Source organism: Ranitomeya variabilis, chromosome 4 (assembly GCF_051348905.1).
Source record: "Ranitomeya variabilis isolate aRanVar5 chromosome 4, aRanVar5.hap1, whole genome shotgun sequence".
In the NCBI taxonomy this organism is placed as follows: Eukaryota; Metazoa; Chordata; class Amphibia; order Anura; family Dendrobatidae; genus Ranitomeya; species Ranitomeya variabilis.
In genome coordinates, this window is record NC_135235.1 from 639,121,058 (window position 1) to 639,139,636 (window position 18,579).

Consider the following 18,579-nt stretch of genomic DNA (forward strand, 5'->3'; position numbering starts at 1 on the left):
AGGTCACACAAGCAATATGCTGTTCAAAGTTTGTCGTGACGCTACCTGTGGGGTTCGGTCAATAGGAGTTACCAACACTGCATTAGAGGCGTCCCCTCTGATATGTTGTGGCAGCCCAGATGTTACACTTCCCACAGGTGAAGCGGGGTCCCCAGGGGTCCTATGGTGTAGATGGTATAGCCAGTGAATAAATGCAGGAGACAGGTTGTAAGTCTTTACCTGGTTTAATTGTGGGTGACAAGCCACAGTCCAGGGCACCGGCAACAGGTGAAGTAGAATTCTGGGTAGTCCAGAGACAAGTGGAAGCCCCTTGGCAGGTCAGGTAGGAGCCTTCTACTCTGCGCTTATTGTCTCTGAGGTCCCTGCTTCCACTAAGTGTCCTAAGCAAAGTCCTTAATTGTTCTCCTGTCCAGGGAGAGGTACCTGTATGGCATACTGGGGTCCTTTCATGGTGACTCCAGGCTCCAAGGTGCTGCTGTGCCACAGGTGAATATGGGCAAAGTCCATGTAATTCAATGCCCTCCGGTTCTGCTCTGTGTCTTATATTCCACAAAAGCCCCGGGCTCCCGATACCCAGATTCTCTGCACTCTGCCTCCCTGGGGGCCTTTCTAGTCCCCTCCTGGCGTCCTGTATCTCTACTGTGCTCCGTCCCTGTCTGCCCTCGCACACAGACTCTCTGTACTAACTGAACTAGCTCCTCCTCCAAACCAGGATTTGTATTCAGGGAAGCTACCCCAAAACAGGGTTTTGAGCTCCCCCTCCTGGCATGGATTTGGAAGGTGTTGTGTGTGTGTGTGTGGTAACCTACCAAAGGGAATCTCAGCTTGTCTCCAGACATAGCACTACCGTCCCAGAGAGGAAGGCAGCACTATTGTGGTACCCGAACTCCTGGGGTGCCACAGTAGAAGTTATGAACATAGCAATAGGTCACCATATATGGTTATGAGATAGAAAAATAGAAACCAATGTAAGTGGGTCAAAATGGTATATAAAGCAGACCCGACTGTTCAGGAGATGGCTCATACCTTGAGAATCTCCACACGGACCACATCATTTGTAAGATCAATGAATGCTTGATTTCTCTTCTATAATTTTAATACTTAATGTTATGTGCTATGAACTTACTTTTCTTCATTTTTGTAATCACTTTTTGAATGGACATTAAACAAGATTTGTTTTATCCACAAAATTCAATATTGCTTTCCTTTCTATCCTCACCGTGCTCTTACTTGAAAAAGTAAGTGTTAGAAAAAATAACATTATTGGCGAGCTTCAGCCACATCTGACTTTTGAGCTATTTTAGTGCAATCCTTTCCCTTGCACACGGAGAATAGGAGAGCTTTGCTAAACACCTGTTGTTCAAGGTGCAGAAATTCCACTATATCACGTCACACGGGTCAGATAGAGCCTACAGATGAGTGAGGATTTGTGTCTTCAAAGAGTTGCACGTCCCGTCCAGATGGAGGTCTGAGGAATTAGTAAAAAGACACAGAGGACCATCCATTGACGGTTGGATCAATCCAGGAGAAGAAAAGATATTCCATAGGTAAGAAAATGGATTTTATTCATGATTATTCTAAGAAAAGTAATATACAGTTTCAGTTTGTTCATAGCCATACAGATGCACAATTATGGTCTAGCTTGTATAGCCAATGTGAAGCAGAGAATCTTAAAATTGATAAGAGTTTTTTTCAGTAAAAAAGTTACAAATGAAGCTTCAAAATGTAATGCACATGGTCCGAGTGTACAATAATTTAGTTTTTGAGAAAAACTGAAACACAAACACATAAAGCATGTACTATCACACAAGACATTGGTCATACTGACACAAGGTGACACACAAGAAACTGATGGGGATTACTTCGATTGTCCAAATTGTTTGATATTGTCAGAACATATTGAACAATTGGAAAATCAAGTTGATAATCAAACAGAATTATTGTCCAAATTGCGCCAAGATATAAAAAAGGCTTCTATTGTTACATGATCAGGCCAACATGAAGACAATGCCGCCACATCATTTATACCAGACATACAACATCCAGATGTTTCAGTAGAAGATTTACAGGCAGATGAATTACAATGGAAAAAATTCCATGACAGAGCAGCACGCATTAACCCCTTAAGCCCCGAGGGTGGTTTGCACGTTAATGACCGGGCCAATTTTTACAATTCTTACCACTGTCCCTTTATGAGGTTATAACTCTGGAACGCTTCAACGGATCTTGGCGATTCTGACTTTGTTTTCTCGTGACATATTGTACTTAATGTTAGTGGTAAAATTTATTTGATATAACTTGTGTTTATTTGTGAAAAAAACGGAAATTTGGCAAAAATTTTGAAAATTTCACAATTTTCCAACTTTGAATTTTTATGCCCTTAAATTACAGAGATACGTCACGCAAAATACTTAATAAGTAACATTTCCTACATGTCTACTTTACATCAGCACAATTTTGGAACCAAAATTTTTTTTTGTTAGGGAGTTATAAGGGTTAAAAGTTGACCAGCAATTTCTCATTTTTACAACACCATTTTTTTTTAGGTACCACATCTCATTTGAAGTCATTTTGAGGGGTCTATATGATAGAAAATACCCAAGTGTGACACCATTCTAAAAACTGCACCCCTCAAGGTGCTCAAAACCACATTCAAGAAGTTTATTAACCCTTCAGGTGTTTCACAGGAATTTTTGGAATGTTTAAATAAAAATGAACATTTACCTTTTTTTCACACAAAATTTACTTCAGCTCCAATTTGTTTTATTTTACCAAGGGTAACAGGAGAAAATGGACCCCAATAGTTGTTGTACAATTTGTCCTGAGTACGCCGATACCCCATTTGTGGGGGTAAACCACTGTTTGGGCACATGACAGAGCTCGGAAGCGAAGGAGCGCCATTTGACTTTTCAATGCAAAATTGACTGGAATTGAGATGGGACGCCATGTTGCGTTTGGAGAGCCCCTGATGTGCCTAAACATTGAAACCCCCCACAAGTGACACCATTTTGGAAAGTAGACCCCTTAAGGAACTTATCTAGATGTGTGGTGAGCACTTTGACCCAACAAGTGCTTCACAGAAGTTTATAATGCAGAGCCGTAAAAATACAAAATCATATTTTTTCACAAAAATGATCTTTTCGCCCCCAATTTTTTTATTTTCCCAAGGGTAAGAGAAGAAATTGGACCCCAAAAATTGTTGTGCAATTTGTCCTGAGTACGCGGATACCCCATATGTGGGTGTAAACCATTGTTTGGGTGCATGGCAGAGCTCGGAAGGGAAGGAGCGCCATTTGACTTTTCAATGCAAAATTGACTGGAATTGAGATGGGACACCATGTCGCGTTTGGAGAACCCCTGATGTGCCTAAACATTAAACCCCCCCACAAGTGACAGCATTTTGGAAAGTAGACCCCCTAGGGAACTTATCTTGATGTGTTTTGAGAGCTTTGAACCCCCAAGTGTTTCACTACAGTTTATAACGCAGAGCCGTGATATTAAAAATTCTTTTTTTTTTTTCAGAAAAATGATTTTTTAGCCCCCAGTTTTGTATTTTCACAAGGGTAACAGGATAAATTGGACTCCAAAAGTTGTTGTCCAGTTTGTCCTGAGTACGCTGATACCCCATATGTGGGGGGGGACCACTGTTTGGGCGCATGGCAGAGCTCGGAAGGGAAGGAGCGCCATTTGGAATACAGACTTAGATGGATTGGTCTGCAGGCGTCACGTTGCATTTGCAGAGCCCCTGATGTACCCAAACAGTACAAACCCCCACAAGTGACCCCATATTGGAAACCAGACCTCCCAAGGAACTTATCTAGATGTGTTTTGAGAACTTTGAACTCCCAAGTGTTTCACTACAGTTTACAACGCAGAGCCGTGAAAATAAAAAAATCTTATTTTCCCTCAAAAATGATTTTTAGCCCACCAAATTTTTATTTTCCCAAGGATAAAAAGAGAACTTGGACCCCAAAAGTTGTTGTCCAATTTGTCCCGAGTACGCTGATACCCCATATGTTGGGGTAAACCCCTGTTTGGGCGCACGGGAGAGCTCGGAAGGGAAGGAGCACTGTTTTACTTTTTCAACGCAGAATTGGCTGGAATTGAGATCGGACACCATGTCGCGTTTGGAGAGCCCCTGATGTGCCTAAACAGTGGAAACCCCCCAATTATAACTGAAACCCTAATCCAACAACAACCCTATCACTAAACCCAACGGTAACCCTAACCACACCCCTAACCCTGACACACCCCTAATTCTAATCCCAACCCTAATCCCAACCGTAAATGTAATCCAAACCCTAACCCTAACTTTAGCCCCAACCCTAACCTAAGCCCCAACCCTAACCCTAACTTTAGGCCCAACCCTAACCCTAACTTTAGCCCCAACCCTAGCCCTAACTTTAGCCCCAACCCTAACCCTAACTTTAGCCCCAACCCTAACCCTAACTTTAGCCCCAAACCTAGCCCCAACCCTAACCCTAGCCCCAACCCTAACCCTAGCCCTAACCCTAGCCCCAACCCTAACCCTAGCCCCAAACCTAGCCCCAACCCTAACCCTAGCCCCAACCCTAACCCTAGCCCTAACCCTAATGGGAAAATGGAAATAAATACATTTTTTAAATTTTATTATTTTTCCCTAACTAAGGGGGTGATGAAGGGGGGTTTGATTTACTTTTATAGCGTTTTTTTATATCAGATTTTTATGATTGGCAGCCGTCATACACTAAAAGACGCTTTTTTATAGCAAAAAAGTTTTTGCGTCTCCACATTTTGAGACCTATAATTTTTCCATATTTTGGTCCACAGAGTCATGTGAGGTATTGTTTTTTGCGGGACGAGTTGACGCTTTTATTGGTAACATTTTCGGACACGTGACAGTTTTTGATCACTTTTTATTCCGATTTTTGTGAGGCAGAATGACCAAAAACCAGCTATTCATGAATTTCTTTTGGGGGAGACGTTTATACCGTTCCGCATTTGGTAAAATTGATAAAGCAGTTTTATTCGTCGGGTCAGTACGATTACAGAGATATCTCATTTATATAATTTTTTTATGTTTTGACGCTTTTATACGATAAAAGCTATTTTATAGAAAAAATAATTATTTTGGCATCGCTTTATTCTGAGGACTACAACTTTTTTATTTTTTTGCTTATGATGCTTTGTGGCGGCTCGTTTTTTGCGGGACAAGATGACGTTTTCAGCGGTACCATGGATATTTATATCCGTCTTTTTGATCGCGTGTTATTCCACTTTTTGTTTGGCGGTATGATAATAAAGCGTTTTTTTGGCTCACTTTTTTTTCTTTTTTTCTTACGGTGTTCACTGAAGGGGTTAACTAGTGGGACAGTTTTATAGGTTGGGTCGTTACGGACGCGGCGACACTAAATATGTGTACTTTTATTGTTTTTGTTTGTTTTTTTTAGATAAAGAAATGTATTTATGGAAATATTTTTTTTTTTCCTTTATTTAGGAATTTATTTTATTTTTTTTACACATGGGTAAATTTTTTTTTAACTTTTTTACTTTGTCCCAGGGGGGGGACATCACAGATCGCCGATTTGACAGTGTGCACAGCACTCTGTCAAATCGGCGATCATACTTTCATCGGAGCAGGCTGCTCTGCAGCCTGCTCCGGACCCGGAAGTACTCCCTGCAGGACCCGGATGCAGCCCCGTGGCCATTTTGGATCCGGGCCCTGCAGGGAGAAGACGCTCGGTACAAGGTGAGTACATCACCTTGTACCGATCGTCTCAGGGAAGCCCGCAGGGAGCCCCCTCCCTGCGCGATGCTTCCCTGTACCTCCGGTACACCGCGATCATGTTTGATCGCGGTGTGCCGGTGGTTAATGTGCCGGGGGCGGTCCGTGACCGCTCCTGGCACATAGTGCCGGATGTCAGCTGCGATAGGCAGCTGACACCCGGCCGCGATCGGCTGCGCTCCCCCCGTGAGCGCGGCCGATCGCTATGACGTACTATCCCGTCGACGGGAATTAAGGCCCACCCCACCTCGACAGGATAGTACATCATATGGGATTAAGGGGTTAAAGGACACTTGTCAGAACTGCCAAAATGTGGCTATATGGAGATAAATGGTTCTTTTAAAGGTCACACAAGCAATATGCTTAAGCATTTTAAAATGAGGTAATGTACAGAACTAATATGCATATTCTGCAAGTTACTAGTGTTCTTCTAATATGGTAGAAGTTATGAACATAGCAATAGGTCACCATATGTGGTTATGAGATAGAAAAATAGAAACCAATGTAAGTGGGTCAAAATGGTTTATAAAGCAGACCCGACTGTTCAGGAGATGCTCATACCTTGAGAATCTCCACACGGACCACATCATATGTAAGATCAATGAATGCTTGATTTCTCTTCTATAATCTAACACTTAATATTGTTTGACAAGAACTTATCAACTTACTTTTCTTCATTTTTGTAATCACTTTTTGAATGGACATTAAACAAGATTTGTTTTATCTACACAATTCAATATTGCTTTCCTTTCTATCCTCACCGTGGTCTTACTTAAAAAAGTAAGGAAGTGTTATTTTTTCTAACATCGTATATTTTTAGGTTAGGCTACGTGCCTAAAGGAAGAGGAATGGCCTGTGTCTAAAAAAAGGAAAGAGCTGTGTTATTGTTTCAAAAGATAGTAGGGAGAAATTCTGATCCAACATGTCAGCCCGCACAGCCTGATGAAGAGACGTATGCAACTAAGTGCATCCCTGTTTTGCCAAGGTTACATAATGTACAGTTCGACATTTATTCATAAATTTAGGATTGCTTAGAAATGGCTGAAAGGGAGAGAGATCTCCTGTCCCTCCACAGGTTTTTCTCCCGCTCCTCCATGTCAAAATAGTTTGCCACAAAACTGAGTGCTCTCTAATATCATCAGAGAGCTTATCGTTACCCAGATAGATCAGAGCGGTTAGTGACACCCGAGGGCTTAACTGTTGCTCCAATTGTACGTTGGCAAAATGGGAGACCCCGCAAATCCAATCCACAATGTACCTAAAGTTAGCTGCCAGATTGTATCTTCCAATATCCAGAAAATTAATTCCTCCCTCTCTTCTGGGCAATTGTAGCTTGAGCAAGCCTATAAGCGTTCTTCCCTTCTCACCCCATATGAACCTCCTAAATGCTGCATTTAATTGTTTAATATCTGGTTGTGACAATAGCAGTGGAATAGCTTGGAATAAGTATAGCAACTTTGGAAAGATGACCATTTTAATCAAATAGCATCTACCTGAACTTTGTGAGTTTTTTGATGCGAAGCAAGATTTGATTTCGTTTTAAAATATTTCTCACATTTTAAACATGAAAATGGCTTCTCCAATATGTGAGTTCTCTGATGTTTAGCAAGATATGATTTATCTATAAAACATTTCCCACATTCTGAACATGAAAATGGCTTTTCCCCTGTGTGAGTTCTCTGATGTCTAACAAGATTTGAATTATCTATAAAACATTTCCCACATTCTGAACATGGAAATGGCTTTTCACCAGTGTGAGTTCTCTGATGTCTAACAAGAAGTGATTTCTGATTAAAACAATTCCCACATTCGGAACATAAAAACGGTTTCTCCCCTGTGTGAGTTATTTGATGTGTCACAAGAGCTTTTTTCTCATTAAAACATTTACCACATTCTGAGCATGAAAATGGCTTTTCCCCCGTGTGAGTTCTCTGATGTGTAACAAGATGTGATTTATCTTTATAACTTTTCCCACATTCTGAACATGAAAATGGCTTTTCCCCTGTGTGCGCTCTGTGATGCTTAACAAGATATGATTTCTTTATAAAACATTTCCCACATTCTGAACATGAAAATGGCTTTTCCCCTGTGTGACTTCTCTGATGTGTAACAAGATCGAATTTACTTCTAAAACATTTCCCACATTCCGAACATGGAAATGGCTTTTCACCAGTGTGAGTTCTCCGATGTCTAACAAGATTTGATTTCTGATTAAAACAATCCCCACATTCGGAACATAAAAACGGTTTCTCCCCTGTGTGAGTTTTTTGATGTGTCACAAGAGCTTTTTTCTCATTAAAACTTTTCCCACATTCGGAGCATGAAAATGGCTTTTCACCAGTGTGAGTTCTTTGATGTGTAACAAGATGTGTTTTATCCATAAAACATTTACCACATTCTGAACATGAAAATGGCTTTTGCCCTGTGTGAGTTCTCTGATGTGTAGCAAGACGTGATTTATCTATAAAACATTTCCCACATTCTGAACATGAAAATGGCTTTTGCCCTGTGTGAGTTCTCTGATGTGTAACAAGATGGCATTTATGTAAAAAACATTTCCCACATTTTGAACATGAAAATGGCTTTTCCCCAGTGTGACTTCTCTGATGTGTAACGAGATGTGATTTATCTATAAAACATTTCCCACATTCTAAACATAAAAATGTTTTTTCCCCTGTGTGAGTTTTCTGGTGTTTAACAAGAATTTTTTTCTCACTAAAACATTTCCCACATTCTGAGCATAAGAATTGCTTCTCCCCTGTGTGAGGTTTTTGATGTGAAGCAAGATCTGATTTCCTTTCAAAATATTTCCCACATTTTAAACATGAAAATAGCTTCTTCCCTGAGTGACACATCTGATGTGAAAGAAATCTTGATTTAGTATTGTAACATTTCCCAGTTTGTGAACATGAAAATGGTTTCTCCCCTGTGTGAGCTACTTCATGTTCATCAGTACTTTTGTGGTTTTTGTTTTTCTGATATTCCTTTAATGAAGTAGAAGAAAGGACCCGTTTAAAAGGATCAGATGATAGATTTTTCCTAAGAAGGGATTGAGGTATATCTGTGATAACTACATGGTCTTCATATGTATCTGATGTGATACCTTGATCCCCTGCTGCAAAATATGAAAATATCAGATGTCCCTCTGAGCTCCTGGTACCGTCATCTGCCAAGAATAAAATTATTATTTGTCAATAACACTACATTGAAATTATATTAATATTTATATTATCTATATAGTATGACTAAGAGAGGAGACTACTACCCAAGGACTAGTAGATTATGATGTTAGGCCACCAGGTTGTGCTTTTTCAATATTTGTCGAAGCCGTATTCTCTGTAGGTTCTGGTTTCACTTCACCTGCCACCAATCATTTGCAGTTTCATGTTCAGTGGACCCTCATAAATTTAACTACAAGTCAGTGCTAATAGATAGTGTTCATCTCTCATACACTCCCTGACAGGTATATACTTGCATCTAGCATAGAGCACAGAAGTATGGTCATGTAACAATAAGCAATGGCTTTTATGCAAGTGTAGGTTTTGCATTTTTTTTATAAAAAGAAACTAAGCGATAGATACAAGATAGGAAAAGTTTTTCATATTATTTTATATGTATTGGAAGTCAACAGAAAGCATTGGATTCCATCATGAATATGGGAGCACTGGGGATCTGAAAATGAATTTGCAGCAGTGTCCTCAGTCATTAATGGTTCACAGTTGTTGGTTCTTTCAAAGATCACCTAGCTTAAGGCTATGTTCACACGTTCAGGATTTCCATCCTTTTTTTTTCCTGACTGAAACTGCAGGTCTCTGCAGAAAACGCAGGTGCGTTTTTTGGTGCGTTTTTGGTGCGTTTTTTGGTGCGTTTTTTAGTGCGTTTTTTGATGCAGTTTTGTCTGCAGATTGTCTGTGTTTGACAGAAATAAAGTTTACTGCAGTGGGGGGAAAAAAAAAAAAAAAATGATGTCATTTCCTTGTCCAACCCTTTTCTTCTTCCATCCTCCATTTTGGGACTAAACACCAAAATGAGTGGACGTGTTTTGAATGACAGTGCTCCGCGTTTTGCGCCGCATGCGTCACTGCAGCGCACGCATCCGGGCGCAGAGGACGCAGCAAGTTGCATTTTTGCTGCGTCCAAAATCAATCAAAAAAAGGACGCATGCGGCGCAAAACGCAGCGTTGTGCATGCGTTTTGCTGCGTTTTACTTTGCGTTGTGTGTTGCGGCGCCGACGCTGCGGCGCACAACGCAAATGTGAACATAGCCTAAGTGCCACGTATTTCAGTGCCACGTGCCACGTATTTAAGTGCCACGTGCCACGTATTTCAGTGCCACGTATCACGTATTTAAGTGCCACGTGCCACGTATTTAAGTGCCACGTGCCACGTATTTCAGTGCCACGTGCCACGTATTTAAGTGCCACGTGCCACGTATTTCAGTGCCACGTGCCACGTATTTAAGTGCCACGTATTTAAGTGCCACGTGCCACGTATTTAAGTGCCACGTGCCACGTATTTCAGTGCCACGTGCCACGTATTTAAGTGCCACGTATTTAAGTGCCACGTGCCACGTATTTCAGTGCCACGTATCACGTATTTAAGTGCCACGTGCCACGTATTTAAGTGCCACGTGCCACGTATTTCAGTGCCACGTGCCACGTATTTAAGTGCCACGTGCCACGTATTTCAGTGCCACGTGCCACGTATTTAAGTGCCACGTGCCACGTATTTCAGTGCCACGTGCCACGTATTTAAGTGCCACGTATTTAAGTGCCACGTGCCACGTATTTAAGTGCCACGTGCCACGTATTTCAGTGCCACGTGCCACGTATTTAAGTGCCACGTATTTAAGTGCCACGTGCCACGTATTTAAGTGCCACGTGCCACGTATTTCAGTGCCACGTGCCACGTATTTAAGTGCCACGTATTTAAGTGCCACGTGCCACGTATTTAAGTGCCACGTGCCACGTATTTCAGTGCCACGTGCCACGTATTTAAGTGCCACGTATTTAAGTGCCACGTGCCACGTATTTAAGTGCCACGTGCCACGTATTTCAGTGCCACGTGCCACGTATTTAAGTGCCACGTATTTAAGTGCCACGTATTTAAGTGCCACGTGCCACGTATTTCAGTGCCACGTATCACGTATTTAAGTGCCACGTATTTAAGTGCCACGTGCCACGTATTTAAGTGCCACGTGTCACGTATTTAAGTGACACGTGTCACGTATTTAAGTATCCACGTATCCCACGAAGATTTTCCATGGAGAACAGACACATCCAGAGATATGTCTGCTCTCCACGGATGCAGCAACACACTGACAGGAGCCATAGTTCCTGTCGGTGTGTCACTGCGCATGCGCGAGCGAGTTTACCGGCGGTCATTGACCCCGGCACTCTCGCTTAACGGCAGTGCTGCGTGGGAAAGTTCAACGCAGCTGTACTGCTGTTAACCGAGACGCCGGAGCCATTGAACTCCGGAACAGTACGCGATACACTGCTAGGAGCTTCGCTCCTGGCAGTGTATCGCCAGAGAGCAGGGGATCGGCGTGGGACACTCGTTTTATGGATTCTGCGGACAGGGAGTATGAATTTGGTTTATTATTTTTGGATTTTTTCCTGGAGGATCGAGGGCTTCGCCTACAAGGGTGCTGTTGGTGAGTATATACTCTGTGTTATGTGTTGTATGTACTGTACTGTGTGTCATGTATGTGTATTGTGTTTGGTGTAAACTTTACTATTGTGCTAAGTCGCCGGACACAGGGACAACTCTCCCATCCTAATACCGGATGGGAGTAGTAGTCCGATACGGCGACTTAGCACAATGGTGGCACTAGCGTCGCATGGGGACACACACACACACACACACACACACACACACACACATACCAAATCAATCAAACGGCCGACACGATCCCCATGCGATGGTATGCCTCCATGTCTCTCCGCCCACGCACTTCCGGCCCCGCACTTCCGCCGGCTTCCCCGCACTTCCTGCTGCAGCGGTTCTGCACATCAAACCGCAGTAAAACACGCAGATATATTTTTGATCTGCGTGTTTTACTGCGATTTTGACCTCACAATGGAGGTCTATGGGTGCAGAACCGCTGCGGTTCAGGAAGAAGAATTGACATGCTCCTTCTTTTTTCCGGGAGCTATTCAGCACGGCTTTTTTTTTAAATTTCCGGACCATGTGCACAGTGTGTCCTGTTTTCCATAGGGTACAGTGTACTGTACCCTGCATGGAAAACAGCTGCGGAACCGCAGCGGCAAAACCGCCGCGGTTCCGCGGTAAAAAACGCACTGTGTGAACATGGCCTAAAGGCTACGGACACCTTTGTGTACAACAAATAGTGTTGACTAAGCCTCTGCGGTAATAAAGTTCCACATATCTGACTTTTGCATGGAGCTATCCTGCTCATCAGAAACCTTCATAGCTTTTTTTCACCTCATCCACATTCAAACTTTTTTCTCTCGGGATGTTTCTCCAGCTCTGCTCACATGATACGTTTTGATTTCTCATGAACTAGCACAGCTGAAGTTACATTATCCCCCACCTTCTTCAAATTCTATGGCTGTTTACCACAACCAAGCACACTCACTGCCAGGCAGGTATATGATTTCTCCGTCATTCTTCCCCTCTCTATGGGACATATTCACACTATGAAGTTCTCCACCGTAAAAATATTGGTCTGGTGGTTCACAAGGAAAGAAATGTCAACATACAATATTCTGAGTCAGGTAATGAACCACGATACTCTGGATGACATGCGAGTACGATCTGGAAATGCAGACCCATTCCCTTGAATGGGCAAATTCAATCAAGCAGATCAAACCCAGACATGTATCCATTTTTAGCCAGACAGCTTTGGAGTGTGTTCACACCTGAGTTTCTGAGTTTTGACTGTTCTTTTCAGGAAAATGGAATTTATGTCCAAAATAGATCTGTTGCACAACTGAAGCAAACAGAAGCCGAGTGGGCCTATTAATTGTGGTCCGTCTGGGTTCCTTTATTATTATTATTAAGTGATAAGCTTTTTTTGCCGTTAAAAATATATATATTTATATAATAGGAATGTAAACAAAGGTGTCATTTTTATTCACACTATTTACCGATCACCGTAAATCACTTTATTGTTCATGTTGTTACAATTACAGGGACACATAATATGTCCATATTTACTGTGATGATTTTGTATAATTTTTGAAAATAATTCTATAGTTAGAAATCTCTGGTGATTACTTTTCAGCACTTATAATGTTCTGGCATGATATTTGTATAAAACGTTATATTATGCATGTAAAGAAGAATGCTTTTGAGGTTTTTAGGCTGAGAAAATTCTCCAGAACAGCACAGCCTATGGCTCCCAAGTAATGTTTCTACCTTCCATATCAGGGGTCTTGAGTTCGGATCCCCGTCGCTGACCAACTTCAAAAGTATATTAACAGACAACCACTGAGTGTCTTGTATTAAACTGGACTGTGAATACAGAAGTATCTCTTCTGCTTCAAAAGTGGCAAAAACAAAAGGACCTGAAAAGGTTAAGTGCCTGACATTTCATGGTACCAAAAGAGGGCCATGATTATAGAACTATAACTGAAAACATATCACTACTAGAAGTAAAAGAGTGAATTAAAAACCATCAATATCTTTTATAACATATGTAAAATCTAAAGTAAAAAAATGGATCAAGAGTAGTGTAAAAAAAATCACTAGATACAAGAGGGAAGATGTCAGAACGTAAGAACATGATAGTACAAAAATGAGGAAGGCAACCAAAATCTGTTTAAGATTTAGGAATACAGACACAATCAACATGTTTAATTAGGGGGAAAATATACTATGTAATGATCAGAGTGGATGATAGTAGGTTTACAAAAAACAGGGTTATACCAGACATTGCAGAAATCTGCAGCAGATCACCATATAATGTAATATAATAATAATCATCATGTGCTGCAAGACAGATAATGTAAACTGACCAGATATGTGCAAGAGATGAAATGTCCGAGCATGTCACAAAATAATCATATATTATTATATGCACAATCATGGCGCATAAATAAATACCCATAATGGATTTGTGCTCCCTCTGGGATGGAGCCAACTCGATGTGCGCTCCTGGCACTGATTGTTTTTTAGGTTATACTCACCTGTGCAGTTATCTGTGGGCTCCTCTTTACACCAATCATCACCTCTCATATATGTCTCTGTAGTATTAATATGGGGCAGATATTTACCCTGAAACAAAAATTTTAATAGTCAGAGAAAGATGAAAAAATCATAACCAGAAAACTGGGGGAAGATCCAGACAACATTTAATGTCTATGATCAGCTTTACCCTGTCATCTCCACCAAGTATAGAACACACACTGAATGGCCACATTATTATAGACACCCGCGTTGTCTTTTCAGATCCTCAGCAATTCAGATTGTAATAGATTCCACTAGATGAAGAAGTAATTCTGTTGGATTATTGGCCCATCCACAAGTAATATGGAGATACTGATATGTTGTGAATAGTCTCTTTCATCTCATCTTGAAGATGCGCTATAGGATTAAAACATGAGGACTATGAAGCCCGGGGAAGCAACACAAACTCTCTAATGTTCCTGGAATCAATCCTTGACTTGTGGATCATTGTGTCATGGTGCACTGTCTATCTACCGTACTCGCCCAAGTCTCAGATGTCAATACCCGGACAGGAGCGTGCAACTGCATGTATTTCTATGCAGAAGCACGCTCCGATCCCGAGTGCCAGCGGCAGTGCCGGGTATTGACATTCGAGACTCAGGCGAGTTCCTTGCATGTCTGGCCCAGGCCTAATTCTGACCCTGACACACCCAAACCCTTTACTGCAGGGCTTTTAACCAAAGAACCTGGAGCCTTCGGCCACATAGAAAACCAGGCCAGGAAGGAAACGGACTGCCACACTACCATTCTGTAGTCAGTTTCAAAACAAAAGTCCAGCAGGTTTTCTTAAATCTGCCCTGGACAAATAGCTTGTCCAAGACTAACACTCACTTTTATTTTTCATTGCAATCACAGCTATGCCTGTGACTGCAATGCACTCCCATGGTCTCAATACGCCTCCATGCATATCCTGGCAGGAACATACAGTGACCCTCACATGTAACACCGGTCACTGCCTCACATATTATTTATATCTTCCTCAAAAAATCGTGTATGTCCTATGGATCCCCTTTCATTGTATTTTTTCCCTCAATCATAATGTTCTCAGTACTCATACTTTTGAGAAGAAAAACTAAAGAGGTTAGGAGTTTTTCAAAATTTCCCTGACAACCATGCCTAGGTGAAGTGCTCAAAATTCCCATTCTAATGTGGTTTCAGATGGAAAAATGAAAACTTTATTTTATATTACACTAGTTATTAGTATTCTCTATACAGGAAAGTTTTGATAAAGAAAGTGTCAGTGCTTCTAATAAATAGGCAGTTCGGTGTATAATACTGGGGGATAAAACAAGTCTGATCACAAGACCTTCATAGCCTTGTACACATCATAGGGGAGATGTCATGACACCTTCTCTCCATCTACCTGATGATCCAGAGGAACATCGAGATCTTCTTGTTTACATTCCTGTGGAAGAAGGGGAAAGAAACATCTCTCTTGTGTTGTCCTCTCACTGGATAGAACTGGAAGAAACACATACAGGGACTGAATTCATTTTTTACATACAGATAATTAAAGGCCATGTGTAGTTAGTGCTGTGAATTACCTGGTGATGTGAGGGGCTGGGGAACTTCCATCTTGATTTCCTTGTACCAATCTTTATGTTCTTCTAAATACTCCCACTCCTCCATGGAGAAATAGACGGCGACATCCTGACACCTTATAGGAACCTGACACATACAATGATACCGTCATCCCCCGATCCCTTCATAGCGTTACTGTATAATGTCCCAGCATTCCCAGCAGTGTCACCTCTCCAATCAGCAGCTCGATCATCTTGTAGGTGAGTTCTAGGATCTTCTGGTCATTGATGTCCTTATGTATCAGGGGGTGAGGTGGGCTCAGGAGTCTTCCCCATCCCGCAGACACAGGGGCCTGATAGCGCTCACTAGAGGTCTTCTTCACTACTGTGTAGTCCTGGTTATGCAGAGACACATTAATAAATCTCACTACAGACATTTCCAGGGTCCTCACCTCTCCAGTTCTGTCCATCTGCTATTCCCATAGATAAGAATGATGTAATGTGATGTTATCAGAATCTCTCACCTCTCCAGTGAGCCGGAAGAGGATCTCTAGGGTGACGTGTAAAATCCTCTCCGCCATCTTGTCCCTGTCACTTTCAATCCTTGTAGGGTCACTCAGGAGAATTCTCTTATATAGAAGATCTCCACTGAGAGGATCCGATATTGTAGGGACCTGAATGGGGAGAAGATGATGATGTAACATCATAAAGATCCCATGTAAGAAACCTCCGGAGCCGTTACCGGTGTCACATGATCACTACATCCAGTCATGGCCCCGTCTTGCCCCCGGTATAACACACAATCCCACTATAGTCACATACAGAGATTTATCACAGGCTCAGCACTGAGGGGGTTAATGTCCCCTGCCCCAGCAATGGGGAATCTCCAGCACCTACAGTACCTCCACCTGCAGAGCCGCACATCACATATATGGCTGTACTGTGTGCACAGGACCTGTGATGAGGTCACAAGAGTGGAGGAGTCAGGGGATCACATGATCAGGGACCTCTATGACTAGTGGACCATGGTGTCATGGTGCATTGTTCTTCTAGGGTAGGGTAAACAGCTGCCATAAAGTGATGAACTTGATTGGTCAAAATGCTTATGTAGGCCCTAATGTCCAAACATCCATCAACAGATAAAGGATCCAGGATGAGCCAAGAAAAATAGGGATTTTTGTGTACAAACCGTAAAATCCTTTTCTCCGAGCCATTCAATGGGGGACACAGACCGTGGGTGTATGCTGCTGCCACTAGGAGGCTGACACTAAGTGATACAAAGAAAGTTAGCTCATCCTCTGCAGTATACACCCTCCTGCTGGCTCTCAGAGAACCAGGTCATTGCAAAAGCAGTAGATCAATAACAACATATGAGAGTATAGAATGTCAAATTATAAAATAAACACAAGCTAATAACAGGGTGGGAGCTGTGTCGCCCAATGAATGGCTTGGAAAAAAAGATTTTACAGTGAGTACACAAAAAATCCCTATTTCTCCTTTGCCTCATTGGGGGACAGATGTGGGACTTTCCAAAGCAGTCCCTGGGTGGGGACAACATCAGATCAGGCTCTGCGTAACCGCTTCTTACAATTGCGCAACTACTGCCTGCAGAATCAGCCACATCTGCAGAAGTCTGGGAATTATAGTGCTTCAAGAATGCATGTGGACTGGACGAGCCCCGCAAGCTTGCAGGCGTGCTTTGCCGACGCCTGGTGCCTAGAACCCAAGAAACCTCGCTAGACAGGGAGATAGGCTGACATCTAACACGGAAGGACTCCTGGATGGTGTAACGAATCCACCAGGCTAACATGGCCGATGAAACGGATAAACCCTTCCTGTAACCGCCAGGAACACTTCCTCTTACTGTCAGGAAGCCCAAACAAAGTGTCCAACCTTCAAGAAGGATATCGTCCTCGATACGTACCTACTCAGAGCACTCACTTCGTCCAGAATATGGGGAACCCATTCCGTTTTGTGGACTGGTGCCGAAAGAGATGAGGGAAGAATGATGCCCTCATAACAGTGGGAATACAATACCACCTTGGTAACAAGGGACGGAGATGGCCTGAGGACAACCTTGCCTTGATGGTAATAAGGAAAAAGTCTGAAAGAACAGAGTGGCTAGCTCCAAAGACTCGTCAGGATGACGAGATCGCAGAGAAAAAAGGGCGACCTTCCCTGATAGTAAAGTCTGTCCGGATCAAAAGGAATCTACTGTAAAACTCCCAGAACCATGAAGGTCCCAAAGATCTAACGGTATGCGATAGGGAAGAACCACATGTGAAAACTCTCTGTGAGAAAGTCCCTACTTGCAGTTTTGTTGCAATAAGATGAAAAAAATACTAGTTGCGCAAACAAAAAACTTGAGGTGGTCAGTGTGGATCTCCCAGGATCACTGGGGCCCTTCCTGCTTCCGAAAGGCTCTCAGAAGTAGTGGAAGAGGGGTTATGGAAACTCGTACCACGGAAGAACCAGAGCATGCACTGGCTTTTGGATCTCGAGGCCGAACCATGAACTAGAGTGCATTGGTGTTCAGTCTGGACGCCATGAGATCTACATCTGGAGTGCTCCAGTGAAGGCAGATCTGATGGAAGACTTCCGGGTGAAGTTCCCACTCACTTGAGGCGGGACAGTGACAGTGTCTGCCACCCAGATAACTACTCCTGGGATGTATAGTGCCGAGATCACCGAATGATAGATCTCGGCCCATCAGAGAATGTGAGATACCTCGGCCATGGCGCCTGACCGTGGGTACTTGCTAGATGATTGACGCTCTGCTGGCCGCGGCTTCAGGAAAATGGCCGCGGGATGCCGCGCGTGCGCAGATGGATATCGCGGCGGCCATTTTCCTGAAGCCGCGGCCAGCAGAGCGCCGCTTCTGCGCACGCACGGCCAAAGGAAGATGGCCGCGCCCACCGATCACCAATGAAAACGAACAGCGCGCTCTTTTAAATCCCCTGGGAGAGGATTCGGGACCTTGGGCATGCGCACACCACTACGCCACCAACGGAAAACAACGCAAAATCTGGGGGAAGACAACGCCCTTTTGACCAGACCAGCCTGATTGACAGGCGAAAACGGAGACTTTGCAAAGGTATTTCG

The 18,579-nt window shown here is 42.8% G+C and overlaps 1 protein-coding gene across 1 annotated transcript in view; it reads right to left on the reverse strand.

Moving 5' to 3' along the window:
• Positions 1 to 4,586: 4,586 nt before the first annotated feature.
• LOC143767219 (uncharacterized) overlaps positions 4,587 to 18,579 on the reverse strand; it is a 31,356-nt gene continuing 17,363 nt past the window's right edge. Inside the window, exons 5-10 of the mRNA XM_077255369.1 lie at positions 16,002 to 16,151; positions 15,708 to 15,872; positions 15,502 to 15,625; positions 15,321 to 15,418; positions 13,918 to 14,005; positions 4,587 to 8,930 (exon numbers count right to left, since the gene is read on the reverse strand). Coding sequence (XP_077111484.1) covers positions 7,243 to 8,930; positions 13,918 to 14,005; positions 15,321 to 15,418; positions 15,502 to 15,625; positions 15,708 to 15,872; positions 16,002 to 16,151 — 2,313 coding nt within the window. The 3' untranslated portion in view covers positions 4,587 to 7,242. The remainder of the gene's footprint in view (positions 8,931 to 13,917; positions 14,006 to 15,320; positions 15,419 to 15,501; positions 15,626 to 15,707; positions 15,873 to 16,001; positions 16,152 to 18,579) is intronic.